The sequence below is a fragment of the Phyllostomus hastatus genome, unplaced genomic scaffold (genome assembly GCF_019186645.2).
Source record: "Phyllostomus hastatus isolate PE091 unplaced genomic scaffold, TTU_PhHast_1.1 phas_contig_150, whole genome shotgun sequence".
Lineage (NCBI taxonomy): Eukaryota > Metazoa > Chordata > Mammalia > Chiroptera > Phyllostomidae > Phyllostomus > Phyllostomus hastatus.
In genome coordinates this window covers 17,219,732-17,240,873 of record NW_025333611.1, presented here as the reverse complement: position 1 = coordinate 17,240,873, position 21,142 = coordinate 17,219,732, and the positions used below count along the sequence as shown (strand labels likewise).

At 55.6% G+C, this 21,142-nt stretch overlaps 1 protein-coding gene across 3 annotated transcripts in view; it reads left to right on the top strand.

Moving 5' to 3' along the window:
- The window catches only part of GALNT10 (polypeptide N-acetylgalactosaminyltransferase 10), a 184,050-nt gene that overhangs the window by 148,055 nt on the left and 14,853 nt on the right, over positions 1–21,142 (top strand). For all 3 annotated transcript variants that reach the window (XM_045820382.1, XM_045820372.1, XM_045820390.1), the window contains 3 exons: positions 2,182–2,367; positions 5,251–5,434; positions 11,028–11,145. In XM_045820382.1, coding sequence (XP_045676338.1) covers positions 2,182–2,367; positions 5,251–5,434; positions 11,028–11,145 — 488 coding nt within the window. The remainder of the gene's footprint in view (positions 1–2,181; positions 2,368–5,250; positions 5,435–11,027; positions 11,146–21,142) is intronic.

Here is a 21,142-nt window from a genome sequence, read left to right as displayed (position 1 = left end):
CGTATCGGCCCTGGTGGGTGTGAAGCCGTACAGTACCCCACTGCGGTTTTGATTTGCATTTCCCTGGTGTCTAATGGTGGTAAGCATTTCTTCACATGCTTATCGGCCATTTATATCCTTTTTCCATTTTTTTCTTTGAGGTAAAATTCACATAACATTAACCGTGTTCAAATATGCAATTAATCGGCATTTAGAATGTTCGCAGTGCTCTGTCACCATTGCCACTATCTAGTTTCAGAATATTTTTGTCATCCTGAAAGGAAACCCCATGAACCTTCAGCAGGCGCTCCCCACTCGCCCGGCCCGGCCCCTGCCAATCGCTAGTCTGCTTTCTATCCTTACGGATTACCTGTTCTGGAATTTCCTACAGACGGAGTCATGCAGTGTGGAACCTTTTGTGTCTGGCTTCTTTTCCTTCGTATAATGTTTTTGAGATTTATCCATGTAACATGTAACATGTATCACTTCTTTATTCCTTTTTATGGCTGAGTAATAGTCCATTGTGTGGACATATTCTATATTTATTTATACATTCATGAGGCATTGGAAACTTGGGTTATTTTCACCATCTGGCTTTAGTGAATAGTGTTTCTAGAAACATTCAGGTATAAGTAATCAAAAAGTTGTTTTAGCTATCCTGGATCCCTTCACCCCTTGCATTTTCATAAATTTTAGGATCAGCTGTCAGTTACCAATTTCTGCAAAGATATCAGCTGTGCTTTTAATCACGAATCTGTAGATCGATATGGGGGGTATTATTACCATCTTAACAATATTAAGTCATCCAACCCAAGAACATGAACTATCTGTCCATTTATTTTGGTCTTTAACTCCTTTCAACAATGTTTTGTAGTTTTCAAAGTATATAATTTGTACTTCTTTGGTTAAACTGTAAAAGGAATTTTTACCATTTTTAATTGCATTTCCCAATTGGTTCTTATTTGCTAGTATATAGAAATAGAATTGATTTGAAAATATTGGCCCATATCCTGAAGCCAGGTTAAGTTTACCTATTAGTTCTAGTTTTTGTAGATCTCTCAGGATTTTCTATGTGAACAGTCATGTCATTTACAGTTAAAGACATTACTACCTTTTTCTTCCCAATCATTATGCCTTTTATTTCTTTGTCTTACCAGTTGTACCAGCAAGGAATTCTCGTACCATATTGACTAGGAATGATGAGAAAGCATATATCTTAAATACAATGTGAAGTGTAGTTTTTTGTAGTCATGCTAGAGTTTTTATAAAGGGCTCAGACTCTGAGAGTAAAAGACACCAGCATTTAGTAGAAAGAGACTGTCTTTCAGGTTTATTCTAAACAACTTTTCACGCATGGGGCAGAAATGCGTCTGACATTAGAGTAAGTAAAAGGAATTTGTCGTCATGTATAATAAGGACATCTAGAAACCTATCTGCATCATGCATGGTCGGGGGGATCTGAGAATTCAGAATGTCATCAGGGTAATGCCTCTCTTCGTCTCTCAACTCTTGTCTTACACGTTGGCACTGGGCTCAGCAGGTGTCCCCAGTACCTCTTACCACCTCATTTTGCCAAAGATGTCACCAGCAGCTCCAGACTCATGGCCAACAATAACTAACTCTAGCAAAAAGAAAGGACCTCATTTGGGGGTTTGGTTTTGTTTTGGGTTTTTTAGCAGTTCTGAAAAAAACTCTGAATTTATTATTTGAGCAGATCAGGTCACTGACCATCCACTGGACCAATCACTGAGGCCAAGGGACAGGAATGTCCTGATTGGTCAGGCCCAAGCTCCATGCTCCACCCCCTTGGAACCAGTAGATGGAGCCAGCCCCACCCAAGTCTGATGGGCTCAGAAGGAGTGGAGCAGTTTCCCAGAGAAAAATCAGAGTATTGTTACCAGAAAATGAGGGAGTGGGCCCCAGCCAGGCCTAAAGCACAGCTGCTCACAGAAGATCTCTGTGCTCCGGGTCTGGTGCTGTCCCCAGACCTCTTTGAGCTTCGGTTTACCCACTTGCAGAACGCAGGTGGCGGGCCCTGCCCTTCCTGGCCCTATCTGGAAGGCGCAGTGAGGCCGTGTAGCAGAAAGCTGTGTCTAAACTCTAAGGTGCAGTGCACATGTAAGGGGCAGGAGGCCACGAGCATGGTTACTAAGCAGCTCTTCTTACCTGTCGCACATCTGTCCTCTTCTGTCTCCCTCCCAGAGCACCTGAAAAAGCCACTTGAAGACTACATGGCCCATTTCCCCAGCGTGAGGATTCTCCGAACCAAGAAACGGGAAGGGCTGATACGGACCCGGATGCTAGGGGCCTCGGCAGCAATCGGGGATGTCATCACATTCTTGGACTCACACTGTGAAGCCAATGTCAACTGGCTCCCTCCCTTGCTCGGTAAGAGACCCTCCCAAGGCGAGGTGGGCGGCCTGGAATGAGCCAGTCACCACCAGCCCCAGCCTTCTGCGGGGAGTCACCCACAGGTGTTCCCTTGCCCTCCCGAGATGCATCCAGTACAATGCCAGGTGTCGTAAGAGGCGCAGAAGTTCAGAGTGCTCAAAGAGACCTCAAAAACCCATTCAGTCCTGCCCCCCCTTCATTTTACAGGGGGGAAAGTGGAGACTGAGAGAGCGGGCTAGTGACTGCCCAAAGTCATGTAGCACATGAGTTGCTAGCAGCATGATTGCTCCCCCAGAAAGCCAAGCCTGTGTACTGTTAGGTGCCAAACTATGGGGCCATATCATCCTATCAGCTTAGAACAATTACCGTTCACTGCATTGCTGCTGTGAGCCAGGAAGGCTGCAAGCATTTTCACTAATTCTGACAAAACTATGCCAGGTCAAAAAGTACCCCTTTTTTATAGTAGAAGAAACTGAAGTTCAGAGGTAAGGAGTGACTCACTCACTCCCTTGGGCCATAAGTGGCATCATCACCGTCTGTCTGGCTCCGAAGTCTCCCCTGATTCCCCATGGCCTCCCCAAAGTCACTTCCTCTCTGGAGTTGCTGGCAGCTCTCAGGGCAGGGCCATAGACGGAGGGCAGCTCCCTCCAGGAGTCGTCCACCTTAGCCCTGATAACAGCAGGAGACACGAGGACTGGATGCTGCTGTCCCATAGCTGGTTGGAGAGCCAGGCCCGAACCCCGGAGAATTCAGCTTTGATAAAGGCAGTGAGCTGGTGCAGACAGGTCGACACTGAAGAGGCGGGTGTCCCGTTGAGACTGGCTGTCAGGTGAGGGACGGCGATAGAGACAGATTGGAGAAGTTACTTGGTGGAAAAGGGAGCCCCTCAGAAGTGGGTGGGTGTGCTTTCCGTGGCAGAATGCTGAGGGAGCAAAGAGGACAGAGGTTTAGGGCGAACTTGCGCATGCTTCAGAATCACCTGGAAGACTTGGTAACATACAGAGTGCCGGGCCCCGCTCCAGAGTTTCTGATCCTGGAGGCCTGCGGGCTGGGGCCTGAGAAGCTGCATTTCTCACCAGCTCCCGGCCGATGCCAGTGCTTCCGGTCCAGGGGCCACACTTTGAGGAGCACTGGCGAGGCCACCGCCCAGAGGTGAGGACAGAAAGCAGTGTCCACACACAGTCAGGTGGGCGAGCCCGGCAAGCTGCGCTCCGACACAGATCACAGATCAGCACGGAGCCCCAGTGTGCCGCTGCCCCCGCGGTCCAGGATCCCACGGGGTCTGGGAAAGGATGAAACCAAGATGTCTGCGTCTGCCTCTCACTACTGGGAAAGAACAAAAAAGGAAAAAAGCCTCAGCATAAATAGGCTGATTTATAGCCCTGAAGGAACAGCCCATTTGTTGGGTCGTTCAGTGGCTCATAAAGAGAATGGAGCGGTGGGGCAGGAAGCTGAGCCGGCGTCCGAATAGCCCGTAGCTCTTCCTGTGGAAATACACGAGGGTAATTTTCATAATCTGCGGGCACACTTGGAAGAAGCATTCCCCCTTTTTTTTCCTTTTTGCAATAGAAATGGGAACCAGTGGTGTAGATTTAAAAGTCTGCCCTGCTAATGTGATCGGCAGCAGAGCACATTATGCTGTTTGTCTCTGAAACCATTAACACCTCTGTACACAGCTCCGTCCGCCTTCTCTGGAGAGCAAGCAATGCTGAGTGGGAGGAATTCAGCCCCACCAAAGGACATCCACTGTGGATTATCATTTCCTCCATATCATCATCATCATCATCATCATCCTGGCTCTGCTAGTCTCCTAGCTTTTTAGGCCACATCCCCATTTGGATTGGATGGTTACGTGGTGGAACAGGCAGGCCAGGCGGTATCATCCACAGCCTGCACATGAGAAGACTGGGGGGCGAGGAGAACAAGGGAGCTGCTCAGCCTTCCCGTGCCTGCCCCTGAGCTCCTTCCCAGCAACCCTGGGCGCGGAGGGTGCCGGGGTGCTGATCCCGTGCTAAGCCTCTCGGCCCCACTCAGCCTTCAGAGCCCCCGTGAGATAGGTGCTGCCTTCCTCCACTTGGTCAGCCAGGAAACGGAGATCGGAGACAGCAGATAACCTCCAAGGTTACACTCCTTGTAGGTGACAAAGCCAGGATTCAAACCTGGACATGCTGTCCCCAGAGGAGCACAGCACTGAATGCCGCCTGTCTGACTCAGCCCTAGGCCTCACACCTCTCACGGTCAGCCAGCACCCTGCAGGGCACCCTGCCGGCAGCCCAAACCTGCCCTGGAAGTGAAATCCCCTGAATGGGCGTGAATAATTAGAAAGGGAGGCCCTTCTCTAGCTCTTTCCCTGGAGAAGTTCTGCTTCATTAATCCCCAGGGGCCTGTCACAAGGCTGATCCGCCTCCACCCCCAGAAACTCTGATTCAGTGGGCCAGGGTGGAGGGTGGTTAAACAGTGCAGCCGCCAGCTGACTCTGACTCTACGAGGCTCCCCATTCCAAGTCTTGAACTTGACTCCTGGCCCAAAGCTGCTAGGCATCCCAGCACAGCCCACTTGCTCCTCACGGCACATCACCTGCCCTAACAGATCACTGACAACCCCAGAGGAGAATGGTGGGGCTCAGAGACGTCAGTTACGTAGCTGGCCCAGGGTCCCTGTCTCAGGCATGAAGACTGGGTCAGGAGCCATGGTCCATCTTGCTTAAAGCCTGTGCCCTCCCTTCCTCTCCAGGATTCTCAAGCTCAAGTGTTCAGAGAAATCACCCAGGGAACATGCAAATGCAATGTTAAAAATGCAAATAAGCTGCAGAACAGGTTGTGCACTTAGCTGCCCCGCCCCCAGCCTGCCTCCCTAACGGGCATCTCTTGGCTTCTTCAGACCGCATCGCTCGGAACCGCAAGACCATCGTGTGCCCAATGATTGACGTGATTGATCACGACGACTTCCGGTATGAGACGCAGGCAGGGGACGCCATGCGGGGCGCCTTTGACTGGGAGATGTACTATAAGCGGATCCCCATCCCTCCAGAGCTGCAGAAGGCCGACCCCAGTGACCCATTTGAGTAAGTACACGTGGCCTGGGCTGGTCCCAGTGGTGCAACCAATAACCTCTCCCTAACACACGTAACTCAGAGTCACCACCTCCCCCAAAAGCCCAGTGCAGAGGGGCCAAGGCAGATGTCCCCAACCAGAAGCACAACCTGTCCCAGCTTGTTACAGAGCCTCAGCTCGTGGACTGCCAAGCTAGTCACCCTTCCTTGCCCACCTCTGTGCAGTTTGCCACAGTCGCCAGCCAGGGCTCAGCAGAGTTGCTCATGCCCCCTCCCTTGAGCCTGGCACCCAGTTGTAATCATCATCATCACTATCACCGCCATCATCATCATCACCACCACCACCACCACCACTTATGAACACTTTCTAAGTGCCAGGCATTGCATGCAGAGCACATTACAACCTGATCGTCTTTAACCCTCTCAATTGTTATTTAAATTATTTTTGTTTTTTATTTTTTCCTTTAAAGATTTTATTTATTTCTAGAAAGAGAGGAAGGGTGGGAGAAAGGGAGGGAGAGAAACATCAATGTGTGGTTGCCTCTTGCATGCCCCCTACTGGGGGCCTTGCCCACAATCCAGGCATGCTCCCTGACTGGGAATCGAACTGGCGACCCTTTGGTTTACAGGCCAGCACTCAACCACTGAGCCATACCAGCCAGGGCTTAAATTATTACCCATGCTTTCCAATGTGGACACTAAAGTTCCAAGAAGTTTAGCAACTTGCCTAGCTCACACAGTGATGACGCGGCAAAGGCTGGATACGCGTGCAGGTCTGTGTGCCCCGGGAGCCAGGTTTCCCACCATTCCGTCACACCCTGGTGGAAATGCTAGGGAAGCAACAGCGCACCCCACGGGGGAGGTTCGGGGGGTGTGGAATGGGCTCCCAGCATCTCGAATGTGGAAGCTAGAAGGAACCTATAGGCTGGGCTCCGAGCTCTCCCAGGGGAGGAGTCTGAGGCCCCCCACGGTGCCCAGCGAGTGAGCAGCTCAGCCAGAAACAGAGCCCAGTCCCTCTCCGGTACTTGCAGCTCTGGAAGGGACCTCTCCTCGAACTGCGGCCCCACCATCCTGCCACTGCCACCCGATCCACACGAGCCAGGCCACCTCTCCTGCCAGAGACGTGGAGGAGATCTTTGGGTACAAAGCCAAGCCCGGGCTCCTGCTGGATTAGTTTCCCAGCTGCTGCAGTAATAAATTACCACAAACTTACCGGCTTCCAAAAGAAAGCCACAAATTTATTCTTTTAAGGTCCTGGAGGTCTGAAGCCTGCAATGATTCTTACTGGCCTGAAATCACAGTGTCAGCAGGGCCGCGTTCCCTCTGGATGCCCCAGAGGGGAATCCATTTCCTTGCTTTTTCCAGCTTCTGGAGGCTTCTCGAATTCCTTGGCTCACCGCCCCTTCCTGCATCCTCAAAGCCAGCGGGCAGCACAGCAACTTCAAGTCTCCTGGTCTTTCCCTCTCCACCACCTCCCCCCACCCCCTTCCTTCCCACCCTTGACACTCCATCCCGATCCCTCCCTCTCCCCCCTCTTCCACCCCCTCAACTCTCTCTCCCTCCCTCTCTCCTTATCTTCTGCTTTCATCATCGCCTCTCCTTCTGTGACTCTGCCACCCGCTCTCACTTAGAAGGACCCTGGTGATCGCATTGGCCCACTAGGTACTCTGCCCACCTCCAGGCCCCTGGTCACATTGGGAAAGCCCCTTTGCTGTGTAAGGTAACATACTCACAGGTTCCAGCAATTAGGACGTTGACTGCTTGGGGGGAGCGTTATTTGGTCCACCACACCTCCCAGTGAACCCCAGCTTCTGTGTACCCCCACCCTCCCCACCTCAGAAAGGGGGCTGTCGGCAGCTGAGCTGCCTTCATGGGCGCAGTGCACACCCAGGGTTCCTGAAGGGGCCCCGGACGCGGTGGGCCGCAGCGCAGGCTCAGAGGGGGCTCCCTTGAAGAAATGGAAGGCGGCCGGGGTGACGGAGCAGCGTGAGCCCAGAGTAGCCGGCGTGAGTGGAGCCCCGCGCCTCAGCAGGTCAGCACCTGTTCCCCTCCTGGCCTCCTGTGTCCTCCACAGGGTGCAGCACCGCTGTGCGAGCCCTCCCTCGCCAGCTCAGAGAGGAAACCATGCTTGCCCAAGAGGACTTGTAGTGGAGGCTGAGGTCGGAGTGGGCTGCACCAGAAAACAGGGTTTTTGAGGCGACCAGAACCGCCTGTATGGTTTGACCCTCTGCCACGAGCTGATCCACAGGCCCTGAGACTAGAAAGGCACACACGGTGCGTCCGGCCCGCACCCTCCTCGCGGCAGATGAGGAAAGGGCACGTTCAGGGCGCAGCCGGTCCGCAGCAGGGGCCCAGCCAGCTTCCTCCGGGGCCTCGTCCCCTCCTCTGGGTGTTGCAGGGGTTGGCCCGGCCCCAGGGCAGCAGCACTCTCCCCTGGGTGCCCATTGGCATTGCGTGGGGCGTTCATTAAAAAACAAAACAGAAAACCCGCCCAGGTCACCCCCAGACCAGTGACACCCGAGTCTGGGGGTGAAATCCGGACACCGCTGTTCTTTGAAGTTCCCGGGTGACACTGACGTGTGGCCAAGGCAGAGAGCCACTGAGGGCCTCCTGCTCCTTCGTGTCCTCTGATGCCGTCCGGAAGTCTCTCTCCTGTCACTTGGACAAAACCAAGGGGAGGGGCCGCAGGAGAAACCCTGGTCATTTTCTGCATGCTTCCCCACAGTGCCAGCAAACGGGCAATCCGTAGGCGCAGCACGGTGTGACGATGTTTGCAAAACTCGGGCTTTGGGGGCAGACCCTGGTGGGAATCACAGCTCATCCACTTACTATGGAGCCATCCGTGCCCTTGAGCAGAGCATGTGGCATTTCTGAATTTCAAGTTCCTCCATCTGAGAAGGGGGCTAGTAAGAGGGCGTTTTGAGAGCTGGAGGCAATGCGAGTGGCCCACACCGGAACTCAGACGTGTTAAGCGTTAGCGCTGAACGCGGCAGAAAACAGACCAGACTGGAGGAGAGGCCTCCCTCTGGAGTCAGAGCCTCGAGCATCCAAAACACCTTAAGGCCAACAGCCGCCTGTTGAGAGGCGGCTCCGAAGCAGCAGCTCCTCGGCCCCGAAGCAGCAGCTCCTCGGCCCCCGCCCCCAGCTTCCCCGCCGGCTGATTGTCGTGTGCAGAGGCCCGGGCTTGCTTTCTCGTGCAGCACAGAGTCAGAAACCCTCTGCCTCTGTGAGCAGTGGACGGAAGGCTCCAGTAAGAAAACCCAAACCCTGCAACCTTCAGAAGACAAAGGAGAGTCGATACCATTGACCCCTTGTTTTCTCACAGTCCTGGAGACTTTCGGGAACGTCCTAGCGAGTGCGCGAGGAGGCGTCACTATGGGCCCGTTGTGTGGGTGGGAAGCTGCTCAGAGAGGCCAACTCAGCCCTGTGCAGCAGAAAGATAACGCAAGTCGCGTGGACTTCTAAATTTCCAAGTAGCCACGTGAAAAGGCCAAAGAGAAGCAAAACTGAGAGAGACTCATTGGTGGAGAGCAGGATGACAGCTCTTGGGGCGGGGGGAGTTGAGCACAAAGGAAAAAGGACTCATGAACATGGACAACTGTGTGGTGATTGCAGGGGAGGAGGGTTAAATGCTAATGGAAAAAATTATAAATAAATAAAGACAAAATAAAATATGTTTTAAAAAGCTAGAGAGAAGCAGGTAAAATTCGTTTTGGTAATATATTTTAGCTAACCCAGTACGTCTGAAGCGTTCTCATTTTAGCATGTAGCCAACACTTGGAAATCACTGAGACCCTGCCTGTGCCTTCTCATCCTGAGCCCCCAACACCCGGCGTGTGCCTCACGCTGCCAGCGCGTCCGGTCCCACCAGCCACGTCGCAAGCACTCGGCCGCCACATGGGCCAGGGGCTGCTGTGGCGGGCAGCACGGGGCTCGGCAGTTGAACCCTTCACCGCAGGTCACACCGAAGGTTAGGGGAGCCAGGGTCTCAGTCAGGGTTCCCCCATTTCTGATCCCCGCCCTTTTACTCGTCACCTGCTTCTCGATTGTTCCTCCCTGTCGGGAGGCAGTGGACCGTGGCCACGACAGGTGTGGACCATGGCATAGATGTGAGGTTTCCATCCTGGCTGGCAGCTGTGAGGCCTGGAGCAAGTTACCTGTCTGTGCCCTAGATTCTGCATGCGTAACATGGCGTGGTTCTGGGGAGGCGTACGTACCTCATGAGGTCAGCGTGAGGGATGAAGTCGTTTCATTAATAAATTAGTTCAGTGCAGCCCCTGGGACATTCAACCCCTCAGTAAATAGTCAGTGGGACCCCCTTTCAAAGGAGTCCCCTCTGGTGCTGTGAGGGCTCATCTGCTATAGGAAGCATGTGGGTTAACTAAGTTCCTTTTAAATCAGTCTGCTCGCTTGTAGTTCCGGGGACCCAGAGGGGACCTGGGGGGTGCAGCTGGAATGCCTTCTGGTTTGAAGGTTTGGGGTTCGCCAGTGGAGCCGGACAAGGACACAGCCACTCGGAGAGGTCTGCACACAGCGCACAGTGCTGGCCCCTCCCAGGAGCTGGCCCCGAGGGAGGCGCCACGGGGGACTGGGGCAGGTCCCAGCAGGTGTCCCCACGGGCCTGGCACAATGCCATGCTGGCTGTCTGCTCCGTCCCCGTGGCACCCCAAAATGTATTAGCTCTGTGCTTCCCTCCTGTTGTTTTCTCCCGAGTCCCCTCCCCCAAGTTCCCACTTACCCAGACCCACCTGTAGTGCCACCCCCTTTGGGCCTCCTTCCCTGACTCTTCCCTCCCTCCTCGCCCCCGAAACCCAGAGGCAGACGTGCCCCCTTTCCTGCTCCTGTTAGTGCTGTCTGCACCCCCCGGAGGCCCTTATTACAGCCCACCCGTCTTCTGGGTCCTTCCATCCGAGGTAGCTGCCCTGCCACATGGCATCCCCTAAAGTCCCCGCCGGGCCCTAACTACCTCCCCCTCCCTCCCGCCTCTGCGTCCCAGCTGGCACTCGGCGACTACACTGAGGAGAGGCTCAGCGCATGCCGTTCACCTTAGCCCCGTGTAACTGAACAGCTTCTCTCAGCTCTCGGCAGAACAGTGCTTGTGCTGAACTGCCTCAGAATCCTCAGAGGATCGGGTCCGAAACTCAGGTTCCCAGGCTCCACCCCCCAGAGAGTGTTGTGCAGGGCTGGGGCGGGGCCCGGGAGCCCTCGGTTTCCTGCCTCTGAGACACCCTGCAGCCCAGTCAGGCCTGGGAGGCCTTGAGTCAGACCATGGAACTAGGGGAGGACGGGAGAGAGATGCATGATGCAGCTAGGAGGCCCACGGGAGAAAGTGCTGTGATTTCATTTCACAGCTGATCTTCAGCGTTAGCACGTAAAGGAGCTTTGGGCCCCGTGGGTTAAAATGTGGCATTTATGAAGGGGAGGGGAGGTAAGGAAGAAACAAGCCCGCGGCCTCACTCCGAGGGCCAAGGGCTCCCTGCTGATAGGTGGGCTGCGTGTCCGGGGCAGCGAGGAGCGCACCCCAGGGGAGCGGCAGTATCAGACTGCCCTCGGAGCCCGTGGCCATCGGGTCCCCGTTTCACGCCACGCTCTTCTTCCCGGACAGGTCTCCCGTGATGGCCGGTGGGCTCTTCGCCGTGGATCGGAAGTGGTTCTGGGAGCTGGGCGGGTACGACCCAGGCCTGGAGATCTGGGGAGGCGAGCAGTATGAAATCTCGTTCAAGGTGAGCCAGCTCCCCAGAAGCCCCCTGGGCCCCTGTCCCGGCAGGCTGCCTGCCTGGTGCCTGTCGGAGCCTGGAAAGACTGGAGGCCTCGGGCCCCTGAGGCAAAGAAGTCACATTCTCCCTTTATCTGGGATCGCAGGTGAAGAACGGGTCCCTCTGAGGGGAAGGCTAGCCTCTCCTGTGCCCTTGCGGTCAGCAGGACATTCATTCTTACATCCCCCACTCACAAGGGCTGACCGGCGGCACTGTTACTGGGCCAGGCCCTGTGAATACACAACTCCGAATCAGGCACCATTTCTTAGTGCCAAGGACCACTGTCACACACAGCAATGAAGACATCAGTGCCAGCGTCAGGTTGCCTGAGTCAAATGCTAGCCCTGCCTCTTCCTACCAGCCGTGTGATCTTGGACAAGGACCCTCACCCCACTGACCTTCACGTCCTGCTCCCATAAAACGGGTTTAATGGCACTTTAATCTTCGAGGGGGTGTTGAGAGGATTCCATGAGACCGTGCTTGTCAGAGGCTCCTCAGTAGATGCCTTAAAAGGTTATATTCATTATCGTCGTCGGCACTGATGGCGCAGTTCAGAACTGGGGATCATAAATTCTTCATTAACAGATGGTGATGTGTGTGTTCCACCTCCAGAGTTCTGAAGTCGTCTCCCAACAGGGGACCAGCCCCTAAATAAAACTAATGTTAATATCCAGGGGTGACACTCGAAACATTTAACGACCCTGATGACAGGAGTGCCGACCAGTCGGAGCAGGTGCCGGCCGTGAGCAGCTGTGCGTCCACGCTGACGCGCCACAGCTGGGCTGCCCACAGGCCCCTGTGCCAAGCCCTGCTCACGCGTTGGCAAATACGATCCTCGCCCCAACCCTAGTAGGGGGTATCATTATCACACCCATCGCACAGGGAGGCAAGAGGGGCTCCGACCGAGGGCCCACACAGGTGGAAGTCACAGAGAGCCCAGGTCTGCCTGACTGTGGGGCCCCGGCTCCAACCTGCCGGTTCTGTAGGCCTCCGGCGGGGCGGGGGCATCAGAGCAGAGCACTTGAGAAAAACTAGCCTGAGAAATTGGCTGCAGTCTCTCACCTTATCTTCTCAGCTTTTGCCTCCTCCTGGTATTATTCTTAATTTGCTGGAGTATTCTGCAGCCTCTCAGTGAAGTGAATTAATAGCAGTCTAAGTCAGAAAGAGCAAATAGGTTTCCTGGCCCAGCCACGCTGATCCATTGGTAGGGGCTGCCCGGGTTATGTGCTGATATGTATTCTGAGCTGCATCCCAGCTCCTCAGGACAAGAGTGGTGATTGATCAGTGGTGTCTGCCATGGGTGCAGGTTTAGTGAGTGATGGCGTATATGTCATTTACATAGTGTCCCTCGCCCATGCCATCCAGCGTTCCAAATGGCACATCCTTGTGGGTATAGTGAAACCACAAACAAGGAGTCAGAAGACTTTCAACTTCACAGTTCCTCGATCATCAGCTACACAAATTGATTTGTGAAGCTTGCTGCCAAGTTTGTTTCCAGAGTTGGGCACATCTGTGTTCTGACTTCTCACCAGAACTAAACTTCATTAGGGAGGGGTCTTTGTGTGTTTCGCTTACTGCTGTAGCCCAAGTGCCAGAAAGACTGTCTGACACAGAGAAGAAACTTAATAATTCTTTGCTGGTTTACTACTCAGAGCAAGTGTGTCGCTGGCCAGAGCCAGCCTCCTTGGTCAGGGAGTCCCCCTTTAGAAACCCGCCCTTTGTGGCCAATACAAAGGGGAAAGAGTGAATGGAGACAGGTTTGCGCGGAGCAGTTCCTAGACCCAAAGTGGCTTCATTCTACGTAGATGAGCCATCTAACGAGGCTCATCGGGCAATTACAGCCCTACAAAGGGCATTTTTCTCCACACAGTTTACTTACAAAAAACTCTGTAATGAATCCATTTTGGAAGCCTCTCATCTGGGAGGGGGCGTGAGGCTGGTTCCGGTTTCCATTTGATCCAATTATGTCCTCGGCTCCCGAGGGGAAGGAAGACAGTGCAGTGAGGAGGCTCCCAGTCTGAAAGGGAGGCTTGTCCCCCTCCCCTTTCTCTCTCCGGGCTTTGAGAACGTGCGTTCCCAGAGCCCCTCACAGTCCGTCTGCCGATGCGTTGTCTCCGAGGCCCCCGCGGACAGCCTGTCACCGCGCCGAGGGGGCAGGACAGCTCACTCGTCTGCTGGCTACGCCTCTCTGAAATGCCGGGTGTTCTAGTTCAGCCGGAGCGGGGCATTCACGAAGAGCCAAACTCCCTCTGATTCATCTCTGCTAAGATCCCTTTTCTTCTTGGTAATGGAGAGAGAGACTGGTCTGAAAAGCTGAGTGTCTTTTCAGAAATTAAGATAAATTGATACGTGCCATCAGCACCAATGGATTAATAATGTGGCTCCAATTTCAGACTAGGCCATCTCTCCTGATGGGAAAGCCCCAGAAAAGATGTCCTAAAGGCTCTGAAATTTCTAGAAGAGTCATTGACCCTTTCCCCCTCTTTCTCGTTCCCTCTCTCTCTCTCCCCCCAACCCCACCCCCCGCCAGCAGAGATTTTCTTTGCAGAAGGCACTATCGAAGTTCTGCTTGGCGGTTAGAATCTTCCCAGTTTTGGTGGGTGGATAAATGTTGAACTCCGCAGCCTGGCCGACACCTGAGCCTATGAGCTGACCCCTGCGCACCTCTCCACCCTCCCCCTTGTCCTCTTATCCTGCTGCGTTAGTCTGCACTCTCAGGCACAGGTGACCAAAATCCTGGTCAGCCTGATTTAAGCGAAAAGTCAGAACCGATTGGCCCATACAACTGAAGTTCCGGGACAGACCCTCCAGGCCCAGCTGGGCCCAGGAACTAACTCTTCTCAGCCAGTCTCTGCCTCTCTCAGCCCCGTGGCTCTGCTTTCCTGTGGGCTGGCTTCCTGCTCAGGCAGGCCTTCTCTCTGTGGAAATACCCAGCAGCCCACTGGAGAGTTTTTCCCTCCCATCGCTCCTATACCACTCCCCAGGTTGTGTCTCCCTGGCCTGCTGGTCCCTTGCCTATCCCTTGCCTATCCCTGAGCAGTCCCTTGCCTATCATTGGTCAGCCACAGTCACATGTGCATCCTGGAACCAGGAAGGTGGGCACGGGCTGGCTCCACCGAGGAAGGTCTAGTCACTGTGTGCAGAAGGGGAAAGGCTGTAGAGCCAGGCACACACTGTCTGCTGTTTCTGAAGTGCCTTTCCTCCCACACTCCTCCTTCTGGGCGCAGCTCACATTGACGGCCTCCGCTCAGCCTTAGCACTGCTGATAGAGACCTGCCCAGCCTCACTCTCAGCCTGGCTTCGGATGCCCCGTGCTGCGGACACGCCCCAAGGGCTGGCCGTCTTCCCCGCTGGACCCTGGCCTCCCTAGAGGCAGGGAGTGGGTCTTGTCCCATCTTTGTACCCTGGCGTCTCACCCGTCATAGGTGTCTGAAATAACTAACTGTTGGTGGAATTCATTCCTATCTGATAGAACGTCCCTCCCGCTGCTCTTCCCAGACTCACGTCACCATCTTGGGTGGCGGCAGAGTGTTGGGAAAGGGACTCGGTGAGAAGGCAGGACCCTGGCTCCTCACCTCTGTCCTCCGTCCACCTGGGGACCCTGGACCCACTGCCTGACCCCGGGCCCTCACGCCCCAGGTGGCGTTGATACATTTTTTCTTCCTTCCCCATGAGACTGGGTTAAATAAGACGCCATGGGGAAAGTTTTTTGGCCTACACAGGTGTGAGGATAATTTGGACTAGGGGTGGTGGCAGCAGGGAGCAGAATGGGGCTGCGCAGTGTCTCCTGGAGGCCAGGTCAGAAGAGCCTCCGCTCCGGGATCCGGAAGAGGGGACGTGTCCCAGGACACACGGCCGAGCTGGCGTGAGAGAGGTGTGCGCTGTGGGGTGATCCGCGCGGACGTCTCTTATGTCACTAGCAGTTGGGCAACATCTGTCACGTTTCACAGCAAGCACATCCCTCGACCCGAAACCCCATGCCCAGGAGTTTGTCTGAGAGACGGTGGGGCGTAGAGGAGCAAAGGTTCAGCTCGGAGCGACTTACTGAAGCATCACTGACAGCCCGGGGAAGACTGCAGGTGACCCAAACATCCGTCCTTGGGGGACACATCACGCAGAGCGCCTCCCACCCAGGGAAGGGTGTGCAGACAGCGACTGGTGGTGGCTCCACTTTCACTCTAAGATAGCCCAAGAGCAGTAAGCATTCGGCAGAAACGGTACTTCGGGTTTTTGCAGTTTGACCTTTCCCCGGGCTGGTGATGAGCTGTGCTGCACTCCCCCGAGACGCGGGGCAGGGGCAGCCACAGCCCCGAGCTAGGCACGCACGTGATCACGAGGGCAAACACCCCGTACTCTGCGTGTGCTCGCCGTGTTAGGCAGCTGTGCCCAAGTGCAGGCGAACGCAGCCTTCTGGGCGGGTGTACGGTGGGCCAGGCCCGGTTGTGATGCGCGGCATACCAGTTTCTGCAGCACTGAGTGCGTTCGTCATAAGTACGTATCACTCCTATGATCAAAAAAAGGTAAGATTTTTTTTGTAACTGAGAAGAAGGAAAAAACGCAGGTCTCTCAGCTCTCTGGGCCCATCCCCTCTCCGTGTGTATCCCAACACTTTGGGCCACTTGCAAGCTCAGGGCTAAGATTCCCCACGGGGCAGGCCTGTGGAGGAGGGAGTCTAGGGAAAGACTGAGCCCCGGGGGGGCACCTCTGCAGGGTGGGCTCTGGGAGGCAGAGGTGTGGGCCAGCGCCCTTGGGCAATGGGGATGGTCTGAGGGTCCCATGGGGCAGGCTGGCGAGAGCAAGGAAGTCATGGAAAGCCACATGAGGGGACAAGGGAGAGTGGTCCTGCCCGAGTAGACTTAAAGGCCTCCAGGGAGTGCGGTTTGCATGGTTCAACACGTATGTTCTCTTACCAAAAGCCAAACAAGACCCAGGGTGTCTGGGCAGATTTTAAAAAAACAGAAACTCTCAGATTTTTTTCTTCATAAAACTCACTGCACCCTCAGGAGGATGCAGTGAAAATCAAGGGTGTGAAAGAAGGTAGGGTGCACCCCAGCACCTGGTCAAAGGTGACACCGAGACCTGACGCCCTGAGTGGTCGGGTGACCAGGCCAGGGTCCCTCAGCTAGAAGGCGGCAGAGCCAGGGCTGAGCCCCAGATGTCCTGACTCTAAGGCCGTGCTCCCCTGGTGGGAGGGTGGAGAAAAGGCAGCCCAGCCCAGAGGCCATTGTACAAGTAGGACCTGGAAGTCAGGGCCAGCCCCGAGAGGGGCCGAGCTGCCACACACGGGAGAAACGACTTCCAAAGGCCAGCTCAAGGGGCAGAGGGCCATCCGGGGCCCTCGTCCGAGCACCTGCACAGCCGGGCCTTCCCCTCCCTTTCACGGCTTCCCCCAGCCCCCTGGGCTCGCACCAGCTGCAGCTTTGCTGCCAGGAACCTGGTGCGCCCCTGCGCCGGGTTGTGGGAGGGTGCTGGTAACATCTCTGCTGCAAGCGGCGTTTTCCTCTCTGCCACGTGTGCCCAGACTTTCCGAGTGCCATCTGCCGGGAACAGGGAAGCCATTCTGCTCGTGACTCTCAATGAGCCACTTAAAATTCCACGAGCGTCTCTGTGGGAGCCTGCCTGTCCCACCAGTCCTCTGGGAAGGTGGCGCCAAGGCCCGAGGGCCGCCCGTGCCGAGGCACTCCCTAACTAGCACACACCTGTCTCTCTGTGCCTCCATCTTTCGTAACTAAAAATGATGACGACAACTTCTTCGGGGATTTGTTGTAAGAACTAAACGAGAGAAAACATTTATTGGCCTGGAGCCAGGCAAAGAGGAGGCGCTCAGCAAATGGGAGCTGCCCTCGTCGGAGCCCTCTTGTTCGAAGGCACGGCCAGGGGGACGCTCATGCGCTTCGTAACCCAGTCGCCTGGGTTTCGGTGAAGGTTTGCTCAGCTAGTCGCTGTGTGACCTTGGGAGGGAGGCCTGGCTCTCTGGACTTGACTTCTTCATCTGTGAAACGGGCATGGAATAGGCCTTAGTTCACAGTGTGGGTGTGAGCACGTTCGTCAGACTGCGTTCAAACCTTAGCTCAGGGCCTGGCACACCATAAACGGTCACTGAGTGGTAGCTGCCTGTGTTGGTGGTGTGGCTGATGTGCTCAGGCTGCGGGTTGCAGGGAGCAGGAGTGGAAAGAGCTTTGAGGCTGGCTAGACCAAGGCCAAAGGCCTTGGTGCCAGGCCCAGCTCTGGAACAAACTCTGGGGGAGAGCTGGGACAGCTCACCTGCCCTTTCTGCTGACCCTTCCTCTCCTCACCTATAAGGGCACTAATAACCCCAAACTCTCAGGGGTGCCGAGAGACACAGTGTGACCTGGCAGGCACCGGTCGTCAAAGCGTGGCCCCTAGGTCAGCCACATCAGTGGCACCTGGGGACCTGTAGAAACGCACAGTCTCAGGCCCCACCGCAGACCTGCTGAGCCAGACACTCCAGGGCTGGGGGCCAGTGGTCTTCCTGTCAACAAGCTCTGCGGAGATTCTGATGCCCGCCCAAGGTTGGAAATCGTGGCTGCAATGAATAGGCGGGGCCCTGCACAGAGAGGGTGCTCGGTTTGGGTGCTGAAGGGGAGGGGAAGTGGGAGGGTGGTCAGCAGGCTGGCCAGCAGGTCCCAACACCTTCACCCTCGAGACTCTGTGATGTGGGGTCATTGGGTCCACACTTGGCGGCCCATGTTCATTCCGCTTCTTCCAGCAGGGTTTTGAGCAAGGCTGGCCAACGGCTAGGCCAGGTGCGAGTGAGTGAGTGAGTGAACGAGGGAGTGAATGAAGGAGTGAATGAATGGACTGCATCGTTTATGCAAAGAAGAGCATGTGTGCCCGACAGCAGGAGAGTGAATGGCTGCAGCTGGTTTGCAGCAGCAGCCACACGTGGAGTCCAGGTGTGTGACCGGAACAGGTGTCTGAGGGCCTAGATTGCGAGCCAAGGGTGACCCTTTGTCCTGCAGGCAGGACAAAGGCTGGTGGGGATCCTCGTGGAGGACCATGATAGGGTCAGGACCAGGCCGTAGAAAGATTAGACCAGGGTGGTGCAGTCTCCCTAGCGACCTCAGACCTGCCTAGGTCTGGAGACCCAGCCCATCCCGCCCCCGGCTTTGCCATCTGTGAGCTCAGGAACTGCGGGGACGGCACTTCCCCTCGCTGGGCCTCTGGGTCTAGTGCCGTTCCTCCTCTCCGGAGGGGAAGGGCATGGCGTGCACGTGGTGCCCCCAGCAGGAGTGACAGCCGCCGTGAACCCCAGGCCCACTGCTCCTGGTCCTCTGTGCCCCAGAATTACCCCCTTTCAGCCTCGTCATGGCCCTAGGAGGTGGGTGCAGCAGTCCGTCCTGTCTTACAGATGAGCAGACTGAGGCTTTCAGACTCGCAGAAATTGCTTAGGAGCTTGGCTGAGACCTCAGTTCTGTCCAGTTCTGGAACGGATCCCCAGCAGCTACCCTGTGTTCCTCCTAGGCACACAGACAACACAGGCTAATCAGTGGCGATTATTGTGTATTATTTCCCCAAAGTGCAACTGAATAGGGTTTGAACTCCATAGGGGTCCTCAGTCACCATGCCAGCAGCAGAAGACAGGGCCGGCTGCCACCTCCTCCCCAGTGGGATGGCCATCTCATTCCTGGCGTGTTTCCAGGCGGCCGCTCCCTGATGGAGAACCGTTCCTCCCCCACCCTGCCCACTCACACTCTCCTCCTTGGACCGGCCCTCCGCTGCTCCCTCCCTCTCCGGGCCCCGTTGTGTCTCCCTGATGCACATCACTACTCGTCTCTTTCCTCCTCAGTTTAGGAGATAAGAGCAAGTAATTGTCTTTTATAGACACTGTAATGAAGCCTGTCATCACACAAAAGAAGTTTGCTAATAAAATAAATCAAAGCAGCAATGAAAATGAATAGGGAGCAAGCTTTTACAATTAGATTTGCACTTGTCTGGTGGCATGGCGTTTCCAGAGAGAGAATGCTCCTGGGGGAGGGGCCAGCGCCCGGCTGACAGGCCACAGGCCGTGTGGGAGCTCCTGAGGGTGAACCGGCAAGGCTGCTGGAGCGGGCAGGGCTGGGGGTGGGGTGGCTGGGACGGGGCTGCATGGGGGTGCAGAACACTGACAGCAGAGAGGGGCTGCACAAATGTCATCTCGGTGGCCTGTATCTGTCTCCATCCAGATGAGATGGGGCCCAACCAAACGTGATTCTGGCCTCGGCCAGCACTGCGACTCCCCCTTCTCGGCCACCAGTGGGACTCTTGTGCCGGCGTGTTACCTGAGGCAGAGCAGAACACTTGGGCGCCTGGCCCCCAAGGGTGCCCCGTGACTCTGCCCACTTCCCACCTGGCCCTGTCAGTCTTCTGGTCGGTTGCAGGGTCTGCCACCAACTCCATTAGAAAAACTACTTCCCCTCTCTGAGCCTCAGTTACTCCATTTGGGAAATTGGGCCATAGGAGGAAAATCATGATGGTGCCAGGTCAAAGGGCAAGCGCCGGATGAGAAGAGGGCGGCTGCCCAGGTGAATGCTTGCGTGAGGCCCCACAGCTGCACGAGGCGGCGTTGGGACTGGAGAGTGGTGTGTGCTCGTCACCCTCGTGCTGTGGCGTTTGTAGGTCTTGAGTGGCTGCTGCCTCAGCTGTGAAGGAATGGGGGAGGGTCCTGAAGATACACAGGTGGGTGACCTGGAATCCAGGACCATCTCTGACCGGCTCCCCAGCCCAGGGTGAATCAGGACACTGTTCTTTGCCTCCAGCTCTTGTCCTGTCCTCGGAAGGAGACCCTCCCCATCCCCTGCCCCAGACCTGGGATCCTGCCTGTAACCAGCGACCACCTTGGGGGCGTTGACTGCCAAGGTGACTTCTGGGTGGCAGAGGGAGTTCTGATGGACTGAGTGTGCCTTGCACTGGGCCCCTCCCAGGCTGCTCAGGTGCTCCCAGAGGACTCGGGAGTTGGCAGCAGCTTTAGCTAAACAGGTGTCTGTCCCTTTAAAGGCAGTTCCCATTCTGAGTCGGCCATCAGTGCGTCCTGTCCAGGGCAGGACAGGGCAGCCGGGACTCCTCGGGGCTCTGGACATCCTTCCCAGCAGATCAAGGTCACCCTAGTCCCCGGGGAACCTTCAAGCTGATGGCAGTGTGGTCAGCGCCAAAGGAACCCGAGGTCACAGCAGAGAAGAGGGTTTGGAAATTGATCACGTGTCTGCATTACGGAAGGTTCCTTGCCAGGCAGAGCTGGAGACGCAGCCTCGTTAGCTAATGTGAGTTTAATACAGAGCTGCGCGAGCGGGCCGCCAGCGCAGCCAACTGCCCGGGAGACATTCAAAAATAGAGCAGGGCAAGGTGTCCCCCACCTGCTCGGCGAGCTCCCCCTCCCAGAAGACGGGGGCAGCCCAGCAGCGTCCTGGGCGATATCCGCCAGACAAAAGCATCACTTCCACATCAATCACTTCGTATAAAAGAAGAGTTATTGTTATGGGATCCTGGCGCCTGATCAATATCTCCCGCTTTGAAAATAAACTTCTTGGCTTGGCCTTGACATTAATCTACCATCAGGAGCCCATTATCCCAAGACCAATGTTCTGTTCTATTGACTTGCTCGATTTTTTTTTCTCCCCCAAGATCAGAATAGAATTGCATTTCTCCAGGCAGCACTTTCACTAATTGCAGCCCCAGATCCCCTTGCAGAAAGCCCGGAACAGAGGACATCTCGGTTGGGATGGGGCGAGTGGCTGGCAGGGCGTCACGGGGGACCGGGGGACCGAGAGCCCTCAGGCGCGTGAGGTAGAAAGAAGAGTGGCCCTTCTGGCACACCTGACTTAATCAAGACAGTAACCAAATCCCCAGGCCCGTCGAGCGGTTCAAGCTGGAAAGGCTCTTTTGCACAGAATCGGCGTTGTTGGTGTCCCCGCTCCCACCCCTCATTCCACAGATGAGGACCTGGGGCAACAGCGTTGTCCGGACT